At 40.6% G+C, this 20,457-nt stretch overlaps 1 protein-coding gene across 2 annotated transcripts; it reads left to right on the top strand.

Annotated features, from left to right (window-relative positions):
• The first annotated feature begins 572 nt into the window (after positions 1–572).
• SLC45A2 (solute carrier family 45 member 2) lies at positions 573–18,684 on the top strand. Of its 2 annotated transcripts, XM_030004385.2 has the most exons (8): positions 573–832; positions 922–1,769; positions 2,854–3,030; positions 5,867–6,192; positions 9,738–9,881; positions 11,147–11,270; positions 12,238–12,443; positions 15,844–18,684. In XM_030004385.2, the coding sequence occupies exons 2-8, from the start codon at positions 1,331–1,333 to the stop codon at positions 16,066–16,068; spliced, it is 1,641 nt and encodes a 546-aa protein (XP_029860245.1). In that variant the 5' UTR covers positions 573–832; positions 922–1,330; the 3' UTR covers positions 16,069–18,684. The 2 variants fall into 2 exon arrangements, with proteins under 2 accessions (XP_029860245.1, XP_029860246.1); XM_030004386.2 differs by having other exon boundaries at positions 573–1,769.
• Positions 18,685–20,457: the final 1,773 nt, after the last annotated feature.

The following is a 20,457-nucleotide window of genomic DNA, read 5'->3' on the forward strand; positions in this document are numbered from 1 at the left end:
AAAATTAAACTGTCATTTGAAACAGTCTTCTTCAACGCAAAAGAAAATAAGCTTTTAAAAAGAATTAGTTATAGGGCCTTAATACAGTTTTCTTTAGTCTGACATGTCAGGAAGTATGATATGAGGAGTTGGTTTTGATAATTTTGCCAGTGTTTACCTTGCTGAAAATCAGTTTGTTGCTTACAAAGACTTCCAAAGCTGAGATATACTTTAGCTCATTTTACATGTGTCATGCCAAAAATTTCAGCATTACTGCTATAAAAAACCCTTTTACATTCTACCACATAAACACCTGCCTGGAAGCAAGAATTATCTAGTAGGTCCTGATAAATTAGATAAACAATTAGCAAAAGCATCTTAAGTTTCCAGCTGATAATCACTCTGATGTAAATTACTGAATACTATACACCTTTACAGAAAGATTTGACAATTTGCTTAGTCCCAGATGCATCTGTCTAAATGTGTTGGAGAACAATAAACGCCAAATGTAATCTGCAGTGCACAGAAGTTTTGACCCTAAAATGGCTGAAGTCAGTTAAAAAACTCGTGTTAGCTTCAGCATAGGTTGGTTCAGCTGCCTCACTCAGGTGGCTGACCTGAAAGGTACAGTTTTGGTATGTCACTACAGATTTTTTTTAAGGCCATCTCTTGGCAGGGAGGACTGTTTAAAAAAATCCTAAGTGATCCTGATATCTTTTGTTTTTCAGAAACCAAGAAAATTATCAGTTGTATTGAGGGTGGCACACAGCAGGTACAAAAAAAAATAGTCACCAGTTGCTGTTTGACAGACTTCTGTCAAGCTTTTTATCTGCTGCTAACACTAGGGCGATAGGTAGGTTCACTTACTAATCTTCATGAAGTGCATCAAAATCCTTTTCTGGATACATATTACAGATTCTTTTTCCCCCGTTTGTTCAACAGAAAATCGGCACTCTGGTGCTCACATTGCTTGCAGAATGGAAAGATGAGGGCTCTAGATTCTTGGTGTCACCGCTGTCCTACAGCAACAAGAGGAATAGCTTGGTGTCAGGCTAATCCTGCACCTTGCCCATGTGATGTATGTTCCCATTGTATGTGTGTTTCATGCTTAAACAGTAATTCTTTAGTTGCGATAGTTGGGAGCTTTGCAGACACCCAAGAGCTCAGATCTGCTAATGTTAACACATGCTTCCCCGCCCCCTTCCTGGCATAACTTGTGATCACAGAGCCATGAAAAGTATGCGAGTCCCTCCCCCAGGACGGATCTATCCCACCGGGCATATGATCTGGGCTCCATGTCAGCCAGGGGAGGGAGCACTGACTTGCCGGAGCGCTGTGCATAGCCAGAGCGATGACCTTAACAAAGGAGAGTTTCCACAGGGCTCTTCAGCCCTGTTCTGAGGCGGCCAAGGTCGACATGGACAGCACCAGAGAAGAGGAGGACGCTCTGCTGCAATCAGTGACGAGGACTGGAGCAGTGGTGCCAAAGAAGCGAGCGGTGGGAAGGCTGGTCATGCACAGCATGGCGATGTTCGGCCGGGAGTTCTGCTATGCCGTGGAGGCTGCCTTTGTCACGCCGGTACTGCTCAGTGTAGGGCTGCCCAAGAACCTCTACAGCCTGGTGTGGCTCATCAGCCCTATCCTGGGCTTCGTGCTGCAGCCCGTGGTAGGTTCAGCCAGTGATCACTGCACCTGCGGCTGGGGCAGGAGGCGACCTTACATTCTGGGTCTGGGCGTCATAATGCTGTTAGGCATGGCTTTGTACCTCAATGGGGACGTGATGATCTCAGGTGAGTGAGGGGCGTGTGCTGCGCTGACAGACAAAACTCATCCTGGCCTTTTGAATCAGAAAGAAAAGAGGGGTTCCTTTTTCCCTTGCTAAAATGGACTGTTAAAATCAGGCCTCGTGTTACTCAGCTGCACTGAAGGAGCTGGGGAACACTGAAATCTTCATATACATTCAATCCTAATGCTGCATGTTGTGTACCCTAGAGGTAGTGTTCTGCAGTTTCTGCATGTGTTTACAGTATGCTGGTGTGGTTGCCTGATCAGTTCACATGAGTAAAGCACTGCTTAGGCCCAGAGAAGTTTTTACGAACTAAAATCTACCTTGTTAAGTTAAATGATCAATATTGTTTGTGTGATGTAATGCAGATCCAACCTGAATATCTGTTGATCCCTCTTTTAGATAGATGAGCATTCAAAATACATAGCTTTAATTATTGCAGCACTGGCTTGACTCAGGACTGTGTTAATGCTGGTGAATAATAGAAATCCCTAACTCCGTGGAAACTGTGTTGCACCTGGAATATGCAAAATCAAACAGGAGTGACATCTCTAGATACTGTTATATTTCAGCTTGAGATGTAACTTCTCAAAGTCTTGATGGAAATTTGTTGCTGTCATTGTGACTTGGCAGAGGGGGAAGGTCTGTGTTTTTATGGATTGTTTTATTCCCTCTTCTGGATATCATTGGTGTATTCATTTGCCCCCAAAGAGATGTTACAGTCAACTCTTGATTATCTAAAACAATAGAAGTGTGGGACAAACAGAATAAACCAAAAAAGTACTACAAAATGCATGTACATAGCATGCCATGGAGCTGCAAAGGAGTAGATTAAGGCTAGTGATGCTGTTGATTGTGGAGCTTGGAGTACCCGGAGCTTGTGCTGACTCAAGGCAGTAAGTCAACTTAGCACAGCTCAGAGCTACACAGGCTCAGTTATCCTGCTTCTCTGATGTGATTCTGGTATCGCTGCTCTCTCTTGCGTAACTAAGCATTGTTTAGATTTGGAGGTATCAGGAAAGATAAAATGTGGTTTTGCAGAACATGGCACTGTTGCTGTCAGAATGAGGATGTTTTTCTTTTTGTAGCTTTCATCGGTGAGAGAGACAAGCAACGGACGTGGGCAATAGCCATTACCATGCTGGGAGTAGTGCTTTTTGATTTTGCAGCTGACTTTATTGATGGCCCCATCAAAGCATATTTATTTGATGTCTGCTCTCATCAGGATAAAGAGAAGGGTCTGCATTACCACGCCCTCTTTACAGGTACTCAGATCCCTTCTTTTCCTTCCGACCTCACGAAGGAAGGGAAGGTAATTGCGTGGATTTTATCCTCACTGTGTTTCTAATCTTGAATGAACTGATCTCACGCTTCAGTCACGAGTCTTTTGTTGGTGGGTGTTCACTAGTCCGGAGAACAGCAACTTGTGATTGCTGCTACAACAATTCTGCTGCAGAAGGCTGCAGGCATAAACATTTACAGCAACATAGCCATGATTTAAGTAAGAGCAATTAATTATTTTAAAAAGTGAAGTAGTGTTTATTCAACTTGTTCTGATTTTTTTTCAAGTTTTTGGTGAAGCAAATACTAAGGCATGTAAGTTGTTTCCTTGCCATAGCACATAAAAATAACATTTTTGACTCAGCATGTGGCATAGAGCAAGAGCTGCACAAACCAGAATAGTTGATTTCCATTCTTCAGTAGTGCTCCAGTATGTTCCTATATAGAAATAGGAATTGTGTGTACAATTCAGAACTTCACAACTTCCACAAAGTAAGTCCAAGTGGTTTAGTCCAGGCTCTTGCAAATTAAGTAAGAGCTTCATTTGCCTTTACATGTTTGAAATGTTGCTGAATTACAGAAGGAAACCTTCTGCACTATGTGAGCCCTGTGTTGAGAAAATGCACAGGGAAGATACGTAAGGCTGTGTACCTGTAATGTGAATCGGGAGGAGTGAAAGGACTAGACAAAAAGCAGACTAGATGAGAAGTCATGCAGTCTGTATGTTGATACAGATTTTTGTGGTTACTGAGCCGTACCAAGAGCAGAGGCATGTAGTTTCAGTGGCAGTTACTCCAGTCTAGGAGGTAGGTGTAATAGCTATTGACAACAGGCTGATTTTGGACATACGTAATAGCTGTGTCCAGGAACACAGATTATAAGGGAACCTTAAAGCCATGTGGGAATGAAATCAGTATTATCCATTAGAAACTGACAGATAAAATTTTTAACAATCACTTGTTTGAACAGTGAGGGAAGTGAGTCTTCAATGTAAATTCTTGCCTTCAGCTGAACTCTGGTTGCAATTTTTCCTTGGGTGATACTAAAAAAGTCTTGATTTCCAAATTTGGAGCTATGGATTTAGCTGATTCATTTGTGTACTAAGGTGTGAAAAGGGATGTAGGACAAATCACATCAAGTCGGACTGGAACAGATTGCATTATTTTGTCCAGCACCCTGTGCCCTCTATAGCAAGGCCATCAGTAACTTAACCCTTCCTGATGGGTAATTACCTAGTCTTGATGGGTAATTACCTTGATAGGGGTTCTGCAGCCCTCCCAGGGCAGTCTCTTCCAGCACTTCACTGGCCTTGTTAGACAGTTTTCCCTAAAATCTAAGCTTAATATCCATTCCCTACAATTTATATTTATCATTCCTTGTTCTATCCCTGTTGGACACACAGAGCAATCTTCCCATTTCTTTTCTAGCTTCTGTTTTAGATACTTTTTTTCCCCCTATTTAGTTCCTCCTTTTTATAGTAAATATCTCCAAGATTTTGCTCTCCAGTTTGTCTTCAGTTTAAGGTTTGAACATGAAACTTGATAACTTTGCAGTTATGAAACTGAGGACCACTGAGACAAGTGGAGGGAAGAGTGCACATACCCAACACACAACGCTTAGACTGCATTGCAGTCTCATGATTGCTTTTTGTCAAAACAGTATGCAAAGACAACCTCAAATGTCAAACATTCACTCTGTGCAAACATTTAGTGTAGGTTTTCTTCAAAAAGTTAGTAACAGCTTAATTGTTTTTCATGAGAACATACAACTGTAAAATACAGTAGGACACAAAGAAGGAGGGCCATAATCAGACCCAAGAGGGAAAAAAGTACAGAAAGCCCAGAATGAAATCAAAGTCCCATGTTTTGTAGGTGAAGCAAATGTAGGTCCTCTTACCTCTGTTACTTTTTGTTAGACAGAATAGTTCTGCCATACATTGTCTTCAGTTCTCCTAAGCAGAAAAGTAGAAATCTTCCAAGTCTTTCAAATGCTTCTATCCTGCTTAACCCCCATGTCCTGCAGAGCCACCTGGTTAACAAGGTGTCAAGACTCTACAAAGCTGCTTCCCCTACCAGAGCTCTGTACTGTATGTAACTGTGTGTGCTTTCTTGTGCTTCTGAAACTGTGTGCACTAATAACAAAAAGAAGAAATTGTAAAAAAATTGGACTGACCACTGGTTTTATTAAATTCAAGACAACAAGGTAGCATTCTCATTTTACCTTTTATTCTAACTTTCTGAGAAAATCAGTAAGCAGAATTACACATTTGTATTTGATCCTTTTTGTTTTCTTTTCCGAGTGCTGAGGTACTTGGATTTTGATAAGTACAAAACAATGCTTTTGCTTTTATCTCCTTTTTTTTAAAGTTCACATGGAGACAGTATTTCTGTTTAGATTCAGCTATATAAACTACATTTTACAAAGTCTAAACTATAGATAGTATCAATATAATTTAAAAAATATTTGTTCTGTGAACTTTTAAAAGAAACAAATTTCAGTAGAATTTTGTTTTGTATTACTCACTGTTTCAAAGAAAAGAAAGCTTCAGAGTCAAGAAAAGAGATGGAGGCCCATGTTGCTCTATGTTGAGTCATTTTTTGGAGAGCTCTTTCCACCAGAGCTGAGGAGATTTTTCAAGGGATGTTTTGGTAACTGCTCATATATGTGATTAGCTCAGTATTCCTATTTCTTGTGATTAATATCTGAATAGTGATTACTCAGTCATTTCTAGAGGGGATCACATGTTGAGGGTATTGTGTGCTGTTTGTTTATTTTATCAATGCCAGTAGATCTTTTTCTCCTTTTTTCCCACCCCCATAGGTTTGGGAGGAGCCCTAGGTTACCTGACAGGTGCTATGGATTGGAGTCAGACTGTACTAGGATATTCCTTGGCATCGGAATTCCAGGTGATTTTCTTCTTCGCAGCCTTGGTTTTCCTAATCTGCCTTTCCATACATCTGCGCAGTATTCCTGAAGTCCCACTCAGATATGAACATGAAGAAACAAAGCTCTTGTTGGAAGTGACTGGATCCTATAAATACAGCTCCATAGAAGAGGAAATAAAGAATTGTTACTTAAAATCAACATGTACTGAAATAAAAGCTGCAGCTAGACCAGGGAAGTGCGCTGTTACATCACGTACAGAGGTAAGTGCAGAGATGATTTTGTAAGACATATCGTTGCATCCCTGGAGGCCCTTTAATTATTTAATGCTGACTATTTGGAATGGAACCCTTTCACACACACAGAAGAAGAATCAAGCACCAGGATACAGAGTCAGGAGAAAGCCTGCTTTCTTTTCTCTTTTTTTATTTCTAAAGTATTTCCAGCAAGAGGAATGAGACAGACTAGTCCTGGTGCTTTGAACAATTGGCAGGGATGAGGGAGAGCCAGGTTCAGGTTTCTGCTCTGTGTCAGTCTCTTGATGTCCTTCTCGTGAACGTGAACTTTGTCAAGAGGATCTACTTTGTCCTTCAGTCCTGATCAAATTAACGTTAAATCATGGATAAGCACTACAAGCCGTTAATCTTTTATATACATCTGTAACTCCCACTGAAGTCCACACACTTTCATACATAGTATATATGAAGTGTTTGTTCTCTGGTCTAGTAAACATTTGGGTTTGCTGCTGCTCAACGTTTCACTGAGGATTTAGTGACAGTACTGATGTGTTTAAAACTGCTACTTCTATAGCAATGCTACCTCGCTTCTGGAGTTTTCAGTTTTATTTTGAAGTGATGCTGTAGCCGTGTCTTTGGCAGAACTTTTAGGTAGGCGAGGATAGCAAGTACTTTCAAATCATCACTTACTTTGTTTCTGCTGCATTTTTATGAGAGATTGCTTCAATCTAAAGCAACTAGGAAAAAGTGAATCTACCTGAAAAATATCTGGAGAGCACATTTCTAGAATGGTCTTGAGAACAGATAATAGTTTTTACTGTTTTGTTGATGATTTTTAGTGCTAGGAATTCTCACTGCACTCTATGGTACACTAGGTAAGCAAAGGCTAATGTATATATTTGGCTATAGTATAACAATAAGTGATGAAACAATTGCTTGTTGTTTTAATTTCACCTCTGATCTCTTGGCGTTACATACATCTATCCCTGATACAGGTCTTGATAAATCAGGTAAAAAATCCTGAAAATGTGCAGGTGGTTCTAAGTTAGAAACCTAAACTCATGTTTAAGCTACAAATAAAAGGGATTTATTACCTTTTACTATTTATAATTTGTATTATAATAACACTTGTTATTCCTAACCTGAAGAAAAATATTATTACACCAGATACAGCACAAAGGTGGAATAGAAGATGAACACTGCCTGATGAGAATGCCAGACAAACACAGAGAGGGGCAGACAGCAAAGCAACAGTTTGTCGGGAGAATATGGCTAGCACACTGCAATTCTGTCCCCATTTCCCCGCTGTAGGCCAACTTCCAGGCCAGCATCCTTCACCAGCACTGTTCACTCTGAACATCCTCCAAATTGTCAGAGATGCTGGGTGTCATTGACTGCTTGGCCTGTGTGGGCTCTAAAGAAAGGAAGGTAAATGAAGAAGAGAGAGCAGATGCAGCGAAAGCAAGGGGAGCAGGCTATGGATTGGGGTAGCCTCTACCTTGGCAAGAACTAATGCCACTGAACCAGTAACATCTGATGCCCAAGCCGAAGCTCTGGTGTCCACTGTGGGATGACATCCACTGTTGGATGAACAGACATCCAAAGTGATTCGTCTTTTGTTCTTTAGTTTAGTGCCAAATTACTCAGGATCTACTGCCATAAAACCCAAGTGATATTGATTCCTCTGTATCCTTATGAATCATCTCAGGCCTTGAGCTGTAGTGATTTTATAGAGAAAATGATTGGGTATTGTGAGCTTTTGAAGGGTAAGGAACTTAAGTGGAGCCAAACTTCAGCACATCATTTAAATTAGTGCAGGCTTTGTGTGTTAGTGTGTATTGAATGTGTGCATTAAACTTTTCAGTTTCCATTTCCACTCTCTAAAATATCTAAATAGAAAGCAAGCATTTCTATCTAGCTGTCAAATTATTGTTTGTAATTACAGCAGTGTCCTTTGTAGTTCCCTGACCTTAACGTTAACACTTTGATTGGAAAGGCTGTTTTAAAGAACTGTGTGGAAGAGTTGAGCAAATTAAATAGGCCAAGTCAAATGGTAGTAATTATCCTTGAAATAACGCTAATGAGACAATGTGGAATTTTTTTTGTTTGTTTTTTTATAATTGTAGAAGAATAGAAAGCTTACCCTGTTTAAAAGAGACAGTGATGCCAAGAGAAATTCCAAGGGATTTGGACAATATGCAGTTCAAGGTGAAAGTCGGCAACTTGAATTTTGGCATTCCTACAAGGATTAAAAACTTCCCGCTGTAGCAAAGTTTTTTCCAACTTTATATGGGGTGATTATTCACAGAATAGCTTGCAGCATAACCTAGTTCAAAGAAAAGCAGAATTGTGAAAAGTAAGTAGAACATTGAAGGAAGGAAAAAATGTCATTATCTTACAGCAAATTGAAGACAAAAATCAGCTTTCCAGTAATGAACATAACTTTTACAGTTCTTCCACATTTCATGACCATACAGCTTCCCTTACCATCTCCCCCAACGCTGTTGCCTCCGTACATCACTAGAGAAAATTGAAAGTGTTCCATTATGCACACGTAAAATAATAGCTTTTTTTCTTTAAAAGCAAAGAACCATGCAGGAGCTTTAAAGCAGTAAGAATTGTGTGTCACAAATGCCTGACATACAGCACACCTACAGTACTAAAAAAAATTAAAGTGATACACGTGATCTGATGAATGTTGACTGGAAAAGAAACAGAGAGAGTTTGGGGGCAGAGGGCTCAGACAAGTAGGAGGGAGATAAGGTGGGGCATTGAAGATGGCGAGAAATTTTGTTCTTTCCCATCAGTGAGATTTGTTAACGAGCACCAAAAAAGTTTTGATTCTCAAATCCTAGCACCCAGAGAAGGTTTTGATTTTGAAATGCGTTATTTCTGCCATGGGATGAGGTATTCAGGTGCTAGGATTTTGAGTGCTGCATCTCCTGTGGTGTATCACAGTCTTTCCCTGCTTCATGGAGGGGAGGACAGTACATAGTGGAAATCTCATGGTAATGATATGCCAGAAGAAGTTCAGTTTTCTAGGGAATTTAGCACATAGAAGGGAATGGGAATGAGGTCTCAGAAGTGCCCTATTCCACAACTGATACATTTTAATTCTCAGGAAGTATTTTGAGTTTCATTTTTTCTGTGGCAGCTTTAAATTTTCAGTGGAAAGCTGACTGTCTCCATAAAGAAATTATTCTGGTTTTGGTTTTGGTTTTTTTTTTTGAAACTCCACTGAATCTGTTTTGGCAGAAAATTTTCACTTGGATCTACAAGTAAATAATAATCCTACTGATTATAACAGCAAGAAATGTTACATCCTTGCTGATGTAGCCCAGCTCTCCCAGAGTCTCTGTGAATCTTTTGGATTACTTTATTAGGCAATGGCTCTACAAATGACATGTATAGTGAAGGACATTCAGTACCCAAGCAACCTTTCCTAGCAAAAACAAAGTAAAAACTTTGGAAGTTTAGCAATGAAAAGATGCTGAGGCCTTCTTCCTTTGCTGTCAGCTATTTTATTAGCCCAGGGCAGTAATACAGTATTATTGTTAAATACTTGCTTTTAGGATGAAAGGCGGATGACCCTTAAATCACTCTTGAAGACACTTTTAAGCATGCCGTCCCACTATCGCTATCTGTGTGTGAGCCACCTCTTTGGATGGATGGCTTTCCTGTCCAACATGCTCTTCTTCACGGATTTCATGGGACAGGTAAAAGCGTAAAATCCTCTTGCTTCTCCTTCTTCTTAGCGTCTCCTCCTCCACCAAAAAGAAATGAGGCAGCGTTATAATCCTGAAGAAATGACAGTAGTAGCAGAGCCGGTTGTATCTGGATGGCTGAACAAGAGTTTTGTAAAAAGCTAATTGATCTCAGGCCCTCGTTCTGAGCCAGAGCCGGTTGAATCTTAAGGGAAAACCTTTTGGTATTTGTAAGACTATTTGTGTCTATTTAACTGTTTCAAATGAAGCTCTCAGAGCTGTTCCAAACGCATCCATTCCCTGCTTTGGCTTCGGAGCTGCTCCAAGGTGGGCCGGTTTCCTAACTGAAGTAATGCTGATGTTGCTTGGATGCAGTTGGCCTTACCCTGCTGCGTGGGCGCTGTTGGCACAAGGCCGTTCACCTGCACTACAGCTCTTTGCACACAGTGAGCTACTTGGTAGCCTAAGGCTTTTGTCTCCTCAAATTTGACTGTCCCTGGCATACCTCTGTAAACATTCCCCAAGTCCCTTCTGCCAACAGTTCTTTGCCTTCGCGATGCCCAGTGCTCCCTTTTCCACCCCATTCCTGGGCAGTAAGACTGTATGTCCCTGCCCGTGATTCTTGCCTATACGATCCTGTCTGCCTCCTTTCTTCCAGGGTACAAATGTGCTCCTAGCACAAATCCTCTCAATGCCATTTCCTTTTTACTGTGGTTTCCACCCAGTATTCCCATTTCCTTGCCTTTTTTTGTCTCTGTAGGTGAGAGGGAGGGTTTTTTTCCTGCAGTGTATATGAACAACTGAAAGAAAAAGTTTTGCTTGCCTAAATAAGGAACTGAGTAAGACAATTAATGGGTGGAAGAATGAGTGAGTGTGTTGGGGTAAGCCTGAAAGAGAAAACAAAAAAATCAATTGTAAATAAATTAGGGAAAGAAAGGCTAAGGCAAGAATGCAGAAGTGGAGAGAGAAGGAGAGTGGGAAATAAGACACCCGAAGGAAAAAGAGCAAACGAGTCAGTGTAGAGTGGACAGTCCAGGAAAAGGCAGAGGGTAATAAATGAGGAGGAGCCTGGGATGTGAGAACCTGGGAGAAATGAGTCTCAAACCTGGAGAACTGTGAAGGGATGGTTAGGGCACTGCTTAACAGATTTCTTGGGTGCTAAATATTTCCCCTACCAGGGATGAGGTCCTGTCTTGGGTACTCTGTTCCCATAAGGAGAAGGTGTTACATGCATGCAGTCCATCCTTGCCGTCTGTGATCTTCGTGGTCTCTTTCAGGTTGTGTATGAGGGTAGTCCTTATGCACCTCATAACTCCACACTTTACCTTACCTACAAAACAGGAGTAGAGATGGGATGCTGGGGGCTGTGCATCAATGCTATTTCTTCATCACTCTATTCGTGTAAGTACCCAGGAATGTACTCCAACACTGTGTTTTGATACAGTGTTTAAACTGTTTGCTGTTTGCCATTGTTTAAAAAAATAAAGTGATGCCAATTTAACTGTTTTTTTTCCACATTAAAACTTTAAGAAATGTTACATTCTCAGCATTGTTAGAAACTATTACCTTAACTCAAACAGTTCCTGACCACATGATGAGGGGTCGCTTGGGGAGTAAGGCATTGTCCTGCATGTGAACTGACCCTGAACACTGGAAATAATCCTGAAGTTAAATGCCAGACTAAAATGGATGCCATGGGCATCATTCTGAGATGCTCTTTCACCTAGCAGTGTTGTAGTTGTAGGTTCTCAAAGGTCCCTCTAATGGCCTCTCCCATCTCTGTTCTTCATAAAATAACTTTTTCACAGTGCAGTAGAAGCTCTTGCCAGAAGCATGAATGTTGCTTTCCAAAATTGTGTGTAAATATGCTAGCACAGATCCCCAGATAGATTTCACCATAGCTTTCACCAAGGATTAAAAAAATTACTTGTGATCTCAAAACTCAAATGAGTAGCTTTTGGGGGGCTGAACTGAGCATCTAAAAGAGGCTTGAGGGAAATCTTTTCCCCTTTGGAGCTTAACTACAGGCATCTCTGTAGCACTTTTCTCAGCTCAGACAGAGGTTGATGCCAAATGTTCGCATTATAATCAAACAGCGGAAATGTCTGAGGTTGTCAATTAGGGCAGTTCTTCCAGAATGGTTGTTAACTACTTCTTCTCTGGAGTTGGCTGTGCCAGAATAAAACTATCCCCAGAGAGAGCAAGTATCCTTTGGCAAGTTTATACCTACAATAATTTGAGGCAACTTCCAAAATCAGTAAGATTATCTCCTTTATTGCATTTGACAAAATAACCCCCCTTAAAGGAGCTCTCTGATGAAAGCTGATGTGTTTTGTTTTAGTCTTATCAGCATTTTCACTTTTCACAGACCTGCAGAAAATCCTTCTGCCATACATGGGATTAAAGGGACTTTATTTCATTGGATACCTACTTTTTGGACTGGGTACTGGATTAATTGGCTTGTTTCCCAATGTCTATTCCACGCTGGCTCTATGTTCCCTCTTCGGCGTCATGTCCAGCACATTGTACACAGTGCCATTCCACCTCATTGCAGAGTATCACAGGGAAGAAGAGGTGAGTTCAATGTCTAAGGAAGTGTAAGTTTGTATCTGTCTGGGTCTGTTTAGTCTATTTTGGGAGAAAACTGGATAGCACTGATGAGCAGCTTTTAATTTTAATTTCAAACTATTTATGGTGACACATTATGAATGGAAAGTTTCTGACAGAGAGAGTTAAGGTCCCAGCTCCAAACCCTCCAAACAGTCCTGCAGTGAGACAAATAATTACTTAGCATCACAACTGAAACAAAGCCAATCACAGTACGTGTTCGGGCAGTAAGCAGATAACAGGGCTCCACTTGGGTTGCCTTCAAGTGCTACATTCCTTATATCCTTCCTTCCAGCTGTATTAACTGAGGACTTCACTTCTGAATTCCTAAGGTTAATAACCACACTGCAAAAGCTGGCAGAATTTTTAGTTAACTGCAGAGTGTTACAAAAGCTGTTAGCTCATAAAGATATGAAATTCAAGTACAAAGTTTTATATAGTTCAGGATTAAATTATATACCACGTTCTCATTATCTTTCTAAATGTCTGGGTTTGGTTTTTGGTCCTCCACAGCATGAAATCTTGTTTCCAAGGCAAATCTGGAAAAGCTTGCATTCCTTATATCATGTTACTGGGCACAGCAGGATCTTCATGTCTTGTAAAGTGTTGAGCTCTTTAATGGAAAAGTTCTCTCAAGTCTCTTAAATTAGTGAGAGAGCTGGAAACAAGGATTAAGGAGAGTTGGGAGGACTTAGGAAAAGTTCTCATTATATCTGGAGACATTTGAATAGGTTAATAAAGGAAATATTGAACCACTGACAAACAACACAGAAACATAGTTGAGACCAGCACAGGGCTAGATCAAGTCCTTGAGAACATGTCCTACTGTTCTGTACAACTTCTAAGCATCACTATCTAAATGATGAGTACAAGGAAACTCTTAATTATTCCATTGAATCCTAGGAGGATGTCTCAATGTGGTTAAATACTTCATAGATCTGATTCCTAATTTTTCGGTTAATTTCTCTGTCCCTTCCAACAGAGAACGATCATGATGAAGAGTTTTTGAAAGATATAACAACGGATAGGGAATGAACCCAGTTTAGGGTGAGATCACAATCCTAACATTGGGCTGGCCAACTCAGAGAGAGGGAATAAAGGCAAAATTGTAGTCTAGCTCTGATTCAGAGCTGTTCCAAGACAAGTGAAATAACATATGCTGAAATGTGCATGGACTTTATATTTAAAAGGCTAATATATTCAAATGTTACTTGTAAGACAACCAATTGTTTCTTGTTTGGTGTATGGTACTTGCTATGCCGGATGTTGAATGATATATAATTCTATGTTACATCTGGTATTAACAGAATTAGGTTTAGCTCAAGTCTTCTATAATATACAAGATTGAAAAAAATAAAGAGGAAACATCAAGTGCAAGATTGCCTTCAGTTACACATTGTAAGGGATGAGCCCCAGGTGATTGTACTCTGAGCCCAGACAACGCCGCAGGAGACCCAAGGTGGAAGTCATGGGGAGAGGCCTGGTGTCACTCCTCTTGACTGACTGGTGTCTCAACCACTCCTGGAACTGAGGCGAGAGAAGGTTCCAGAAATCCAGGAACTGGGACCAATAAATAGGGACACGTATGAGTCTCTGGGGCTCTCTATGCTGAATATGCCCATTGGCAGGTCCAATGCCGGATCCAGGACTGGTGATCTTTCTCTCTCTGTCTCCGTCTCTCCCGTCTTCCAAGTGATCTTAGAGCTGCCGAGTAATGGTCAAAATTGTTAAGTAACGTAAGGCCAGCCTTGATTGCCCATAAAGCCGCATAGCTCAGGTATAGTTGTGAAAGTGCCAACATTTGCAGAACACTTGTTTCTATAGAAATTTTCCATCAAAGTTGACGCTTATGTACGGACCTTGAGTGTTATCTCACCTTAGTCCACACCACAGGGGATTTGTGAATCTGAGTCACCTGCTCCTCCCCACAGGTGGGGTGTGAGACACACACTTGTGTAATTGTTGTCAGAACTACTGGCACATAGGAACACTGGCCACAGCCCAGCAAAATAGATATAATTAAAAAAAAAAAAAACTTGTGTCTAAAATTGGAAATACTTCAGGTGAAAGGACTGTATCATTCCAGAACAGAGAGCAGACATTTTCCCTCACTGTGCATTCTACCAAAATCACATGCTGGGTTTTAAAATGCTGCCATTTCAACTCCTGTTCTGTGCTGCTATTCCCTAGGATCCAAAATCAATTTTGTCTACTGGATTAGGAAAAGACTGTATGTCTCCAGTACTTTTGAGCTTTGTGTGGTAACAGCTCAAAGGCAATGTAACAGGTCTTGTGAAAAGCAAAAAGCATCTTAATCAGTGAGGGTGTTTGGATACCAGAAGACAGCAGCACAGCTAGGCTACAGCATGGAAAGCTCTTGTTTGTTGCAATACAACCTTCTCCATTAAATAGCCTATGCAAGAAGAACAATAAATATGTAAACTATCACATAATTTCCCAGCAGAACAGAATAGTTCCTCTGTGGAGGGAATCACAGAACAGCTGAAGTTAGAAGGGACCTCAGAGACTGTGTAGTCCAATCCCCCTGCTCAAGCAGGGCCACCTGGAGCAGGTTCACCAGGGTCATGTACAATCTGGTTTGAATATTTCCAAGGATGGAGACTCTACAACCCCTCTGCTGAACCTGTTCTTGTGATCAGCTACCCTCAGAGGGTGCTTATGTATGAGATGCTTGTATATAATAAATGAAGCCTTTGCTCTGCTATGTATATCATAGCAGATATACAAATAACCAGTAGTTAATAATGGTCTTCCGTAGTGTAGAAGAGTCCTAGTCTGGACATTTGTTTTCAGATTATTTTTTTTTCACCAGCAATAAAAGCACTACATTTAGATTTTAGTACTGAACTCCTTTATGTGCTTTGAGCCATAACTTCAGAGCACGGTGCTCCATTATAACGAATTATGCTCTGTATGTGCGTGGGACATAGTATGACTCACCTTAACATCTCTTTGAGGCTCTCCTTCAACTGTGAGAGTTGGAGCTAAATTATCCATGACAGGTCATCCTGTACTGGGAAATGTCAGTTTGCCAGAGCTCAAATAGACCTGAACTGGTTTTTCTGATCAAGTTTAAATTCTTTCCTTGAAAGAATGGATAGAGGGAAAAATTGCAGATGGGAGAAATGGGACAATGTGGGGGGAACTTGGAAAACTCATTATCACTTGTAACATCCGTGTTTGAGTTCCGTAACCTCTGTGGGACAAGCAGAAAAAAATGGAAGGGAAACTGAGAGCTATTGGCCTGTCTTGCTGCATGTGGGGGTCATGACAGTGCATTGGCTGGGACCTGCAAATTGTCGGCGCTGTCTCGTTTCACTGGGTTTTGTTTTGTGCTTATTTGCAGAGCCTGAAGCTGCAGGATGGGGAACAAGCTGGAGAGCATGGGCGAGGGAAGGGCATTGACTGTGCCGCTCTCACCTGCATGGTCCAGCTGGCCCAGATCATTCTAGGTGTGGGCCTGGGGCTCTTGGTTAGTGTTGCCGGCAGCGCGGTCACTGTGATTTCAGCATCTATGGTGGCACTGATCGGCTGCTGCTTTGTTGCTTTTTGTGTTCGATACGTGGAGTAGGACTGTGTGAAGCAATTGGAAGGATCTCCCGAGGGGAGCGTTTTCGTTCTCGGTCAGCAGCAGTGGTGCTGTTGCTGTGCTGGTACTGCTGGCACATCCTCCTCTCTTGCCTCCTCCGAGCGGTTGCAATTCCAGACCTTTCTGAAATGGAGACTTGACAAAACTGGTTGCCTAATGCCTCAGATTGAAAGCTTCTGTATTTTGACTGCTTTATTACTTCGTTCCTGCTGACCTCAGTGTATTAACACACTATTACACATGACGGTGTGGATGCCCACGGTATCTCAATGCCCTACATGAAGAGTCATTACAAAACTCCTCATAACCAATTTATGGAAGTTAATAGATGAAGTATGTGATAAACTGAAGACGTAATAAAAATGGACAGTTAGGAAGGAAGTTGTTATTTATCTTGTTTTTCAAGTATCTTAAGTTTGGGGATATTTCTTCTCGTAGTCAAAAGCTGCAGGAAGATGAAACAGGTGTCAAGAGGCTATGCAGGGTGCAATTGTGTTACGACTAGCAGTAATGTTAAATGGGTTCAGTTAATTCCCAGCTACTGTCAAAAGCAGATTTGGGTGTGAAAGATAATTGGAAAATAAAAAAGATTGAAGCCTATTGTTTAAAAGCATAACTGTAAAGTAATTATTTTATACTGGATCCTGCTGGTTCTGTATAAATTAAATGAAAGTACTGACTGAGCTTGTCATGAAAGTCTGCCTAGGGCTGCTGTGCAAATCCATGTATAGGCACCTAAGCAATCAATCTATAGGAAACAGCTGCTGTTTCTGCTTTCTTAAAAAACTGGCCTCTTGACTTTGATACTGTAATTGAAAAAATAAACTTGGCCAAAATAAGAATTTCATGAATGGTTGTAAGCCACTTAAATCTTGACATTGGATATGACAGTATGTAAAGTCATATCTCTGATCTCTCTATTTTCCTTCATGCATCTAGCTTTGAGTGAAATGGTGTTTGCTCTTTACAGAATATTGTAAATAAATTCAGTTCTGCAAAGCACTATCAGGAATTATTGTATAGTAAATACTTAAGTCCAGTTATTTGTATTTCATTGCATATGAAGCTTCATTCTTATTTTTATAATATTGCCAGAGTTTTGAAAATCCTTTGTTTGTGAAAGTGATACACTGTATTTAAGCTGTGCTTCCTCTGTCCTGAAAACTGTCATATCCATTTCCTATGTTATACGATAAGCCACATGAAACTATCTGCTAATGCAATATTGTTAATGAACAGTGACACAGAGAGGCTGTTGCCAGGTATGGTGTTTTTTGGGGTTTTTTTTTTTTAATGTTGTACATGTATAATCAACACTGTTCAAAATGCACTGTTGAGCTGATCAGCTCTTACAAGCTCTGCATGATATGAACTGACACCACCACAATTAAATGGTTAGATTTGAGCATAAAGTGCCTCTGCAGAGATGCACGAACTTCATCCTTTTTGTATGTTTTCAAGAGCAGAGTGGGTAATTTATTCTCAGGAAAAACAATTTTCCCTTAGGTAACCTCTTGTTAATTATAACAAGCCTATGGAAGCTTCAGCTACCTTTTCTTGTTGATGATTATGTCTCCACTGCAGGCCCAAAACAGGGCTCAGTGCATGGCAAACCTTCATAACTCTTTCATCCTGCCTTACAAAGAAGCCACATTTTATGGTTTCTTTCATTTTGTGGCTCTTCATGAATCCCCCTCATGTCACACCCGTGGAAGAGAAAAGCTTGGAAGACTGAGCCCCCAGACTGGGCTTGAAACACTTTGTAGGTGCTGAGATGGCTAGAGCACAAGGGTCTCAACCGGGACAGACAGGACAAGGCCAGAAAATGAAGGATGGTTGTCTTCTCAATTTGCTTTATGCCATCGTTAGCTCACTAACTTCCATTAACTCAGTATCTCCTGGGAGGAGGAATTTTTAAGGGAAGAGCGAGGCTTCTGTGGAGCCATAAAAATAGAGAAAGGACGAGGTGATGTGATTTTATAGAACTGCAGGACTTGAAGCACCATGTAAACCCGTGCTCCAGGAGCTGAGGTCGTAACGCTCTGATTCCAGTGTGAAGCTGGGAGAGGAACTTTGCAATGTTTACCTATGTCTTTGTCAATATTTTCTTTGAGGTTTAACTCCATCAGAACATTAAAATCTGAATGGTCAATGCTATCTCTGCTCTGTTACACAAAGAGAAAGCTGGCATTGATTCAGGCTCACAGACTGACTGTAGATCTGTAGCAGCGTAATAAGAATTGTGAACCTCCAGGAAGAAAAGAGATGTGACCATCACATATATCAATGCTTTTATTTACAAATTTATTCAGAGAAAACTGTTTCTAGAACTCGCATGTCTCCATAAAAACATCCTATACCTGTTTCTAAGACTTCAAAATAATAACTTAATGGGTCTTTGTTAAAAACAGCAAGCAGAAAAAACTATGTACAATTTCAAAAACAGTGTTTAAAACAGAAAAATTATTATGGTGCTCATTCTGAAGTCAAAATGTATTTCAGGTGTTAACACAATCTAAAATGTTACTAATTCATGAGAAGGGATAGAATAAGTGTTTCAGCAATAGAAATGCTAAACTATTAAAAATGTTAAAGGCATTGAAGAACTGTACTGTGGTGCTATTAATTTAAGAAGTTCCATCTTTTCTGTCCTTTTACATTAGTTCAGGACTTGAGTTATCAGTATGATCAGTTATTGTACTTAATATCAGCTTTTATGGCAATGGTGAGAGTTTCAAAGTTAGAAGTACCCGGGGTCTGACCTTTCTCATCTGGTTTTATTTCCATATACATAAAATCAAATAAATAAAGATCTTCTCTATATCATGTTTACACAAATGATACATTTAGATGAAAATGAGATGTCTTGAGATAACCAACCCCTCCTCCCTCCCACTTTAACAGAACTAGTCATGGCTGAATGAAACGAGGCAAAAAACAAGTCTGCCATCTTTGCTTCATGACACTTTCCTTTTTCTTTCTCTTATGGATGCCTGACACGTACTCCCATTTAAGCAGGCATGTCATGCAAGCAAACCATTCAAGGAAGTTTGGGTTCTTGTTTGGAGGACTTGCAGTAGTAGTAACATCACGATTGGGGTTTTTTTTCCAATGTTCATTCTGTCTTTCACAGTGATCTCATTAAGTTTCTTTGACTTCCAGTGAGTCAGGTGGTTTGTGGGAGATGCTTTTCTTCCAGATAAACTACACAAGTCAGGATGAATCATAAATGTCTCTGCCTTGGCAGAACTCACAGCTTTAGCATTGGTGCTCAGGAATTGGTACAAGTCCCTGGAGCATGTCAAAAGATAGGGAGAATGGTGTAAGAAGGAGATGTGGCAATGATGACATATGATATTTCTGAATGGTAGAGGGATCGCTTCATGGAGGAAAAGGGTGGAAGTGTCTGCTGTAAAATGTCTTCAAATTATTTTTGGCATGATAAAGCTATAAAAAATGATCTATAAAACAAAACTTTTCCCTCTAAGTTTCCAGCATTCACTTCTTTTTCCCTAACTGCTCCTTCTTCGTTTATTTAAGCAGCAAATGTTTGGGGCCACTTGCCCAAGACTGAACTGTGGAAAGCAATTTGTCATTCTGTTGCCTTCTATGGTGTATTCAGTTTCATACATTGCTTCTTTAGTTATGCAAGGTGTGTTATCAGCTGTATTTTCTGAAGTTTCGTCTTGGAACTGAACTATTTACCTCCCCATGTATTAATATTTTACCTGTGTATTAAAGATAATGACTTCACATCATGTAGAGAGACATCAAACCAGAGAGTATTGCCTTGTGTTGATCCAGGTAAATGCTTGCAGTAGTGGGAAAACAAAATTCAGTGCTTTCCACTCTGGATTGCACAGTAGACTGAGATAGGCAGATCCTGCCTGTTATTTTCAATGAGAGGGATCTGTGACCTGCTCTAAAAAACGGACATGCTTTTTGAAGGGATAATTATCAAAGGGTATGTCTGCTCCAAGGAGGAGGGGGAATGGGGCTGCTGTCGTTCTAAGGATCAAGTACTGTCCTCCCTGAAGGCTCGCTGCTTGGTTGCCCCCCAGTGTACAAGGACATTATAGCAACTTCTCCAGAGCGTAGGAGCTGCTTTTCCTTGCATCGCTTTCTAACCTCAGTCCTGTCCCTCTGGGTTTCATCTTACTCTGAAGTTTCCTTATAGTGATGCAGTGCTGCAGTTCAGTTCTCTTTTTTTTTTGTGCCTAGACAACACAGGAAAGTTGCTTGTTACTTACTAGCTGTAACCCAGCTGTGTAATGCCAATGAAGACACTGCCATATGGACACGTGGTGGTAGGAGCCCACCGAGGATGTGCCTAGCATCAAACTCATGGTAGAATCTGGCCTTCGAAACCTT

The sequence above is a fragment of the Aquila chrysaetos genome, chromosome Z (genome assembly GCF_900496995.4).
Source record: "Aquila chrysaetos chrysaetos chromosome Z, bAquChr1.4, whole genome shotgun sequence".
In the NCBI taxonomy this organism is placed as follows: Eukaryota; Metazoa; Chordata; class Aves; order Accipitriformes; family Accipitridae; genus Aquila; species Aquila chrysaetos.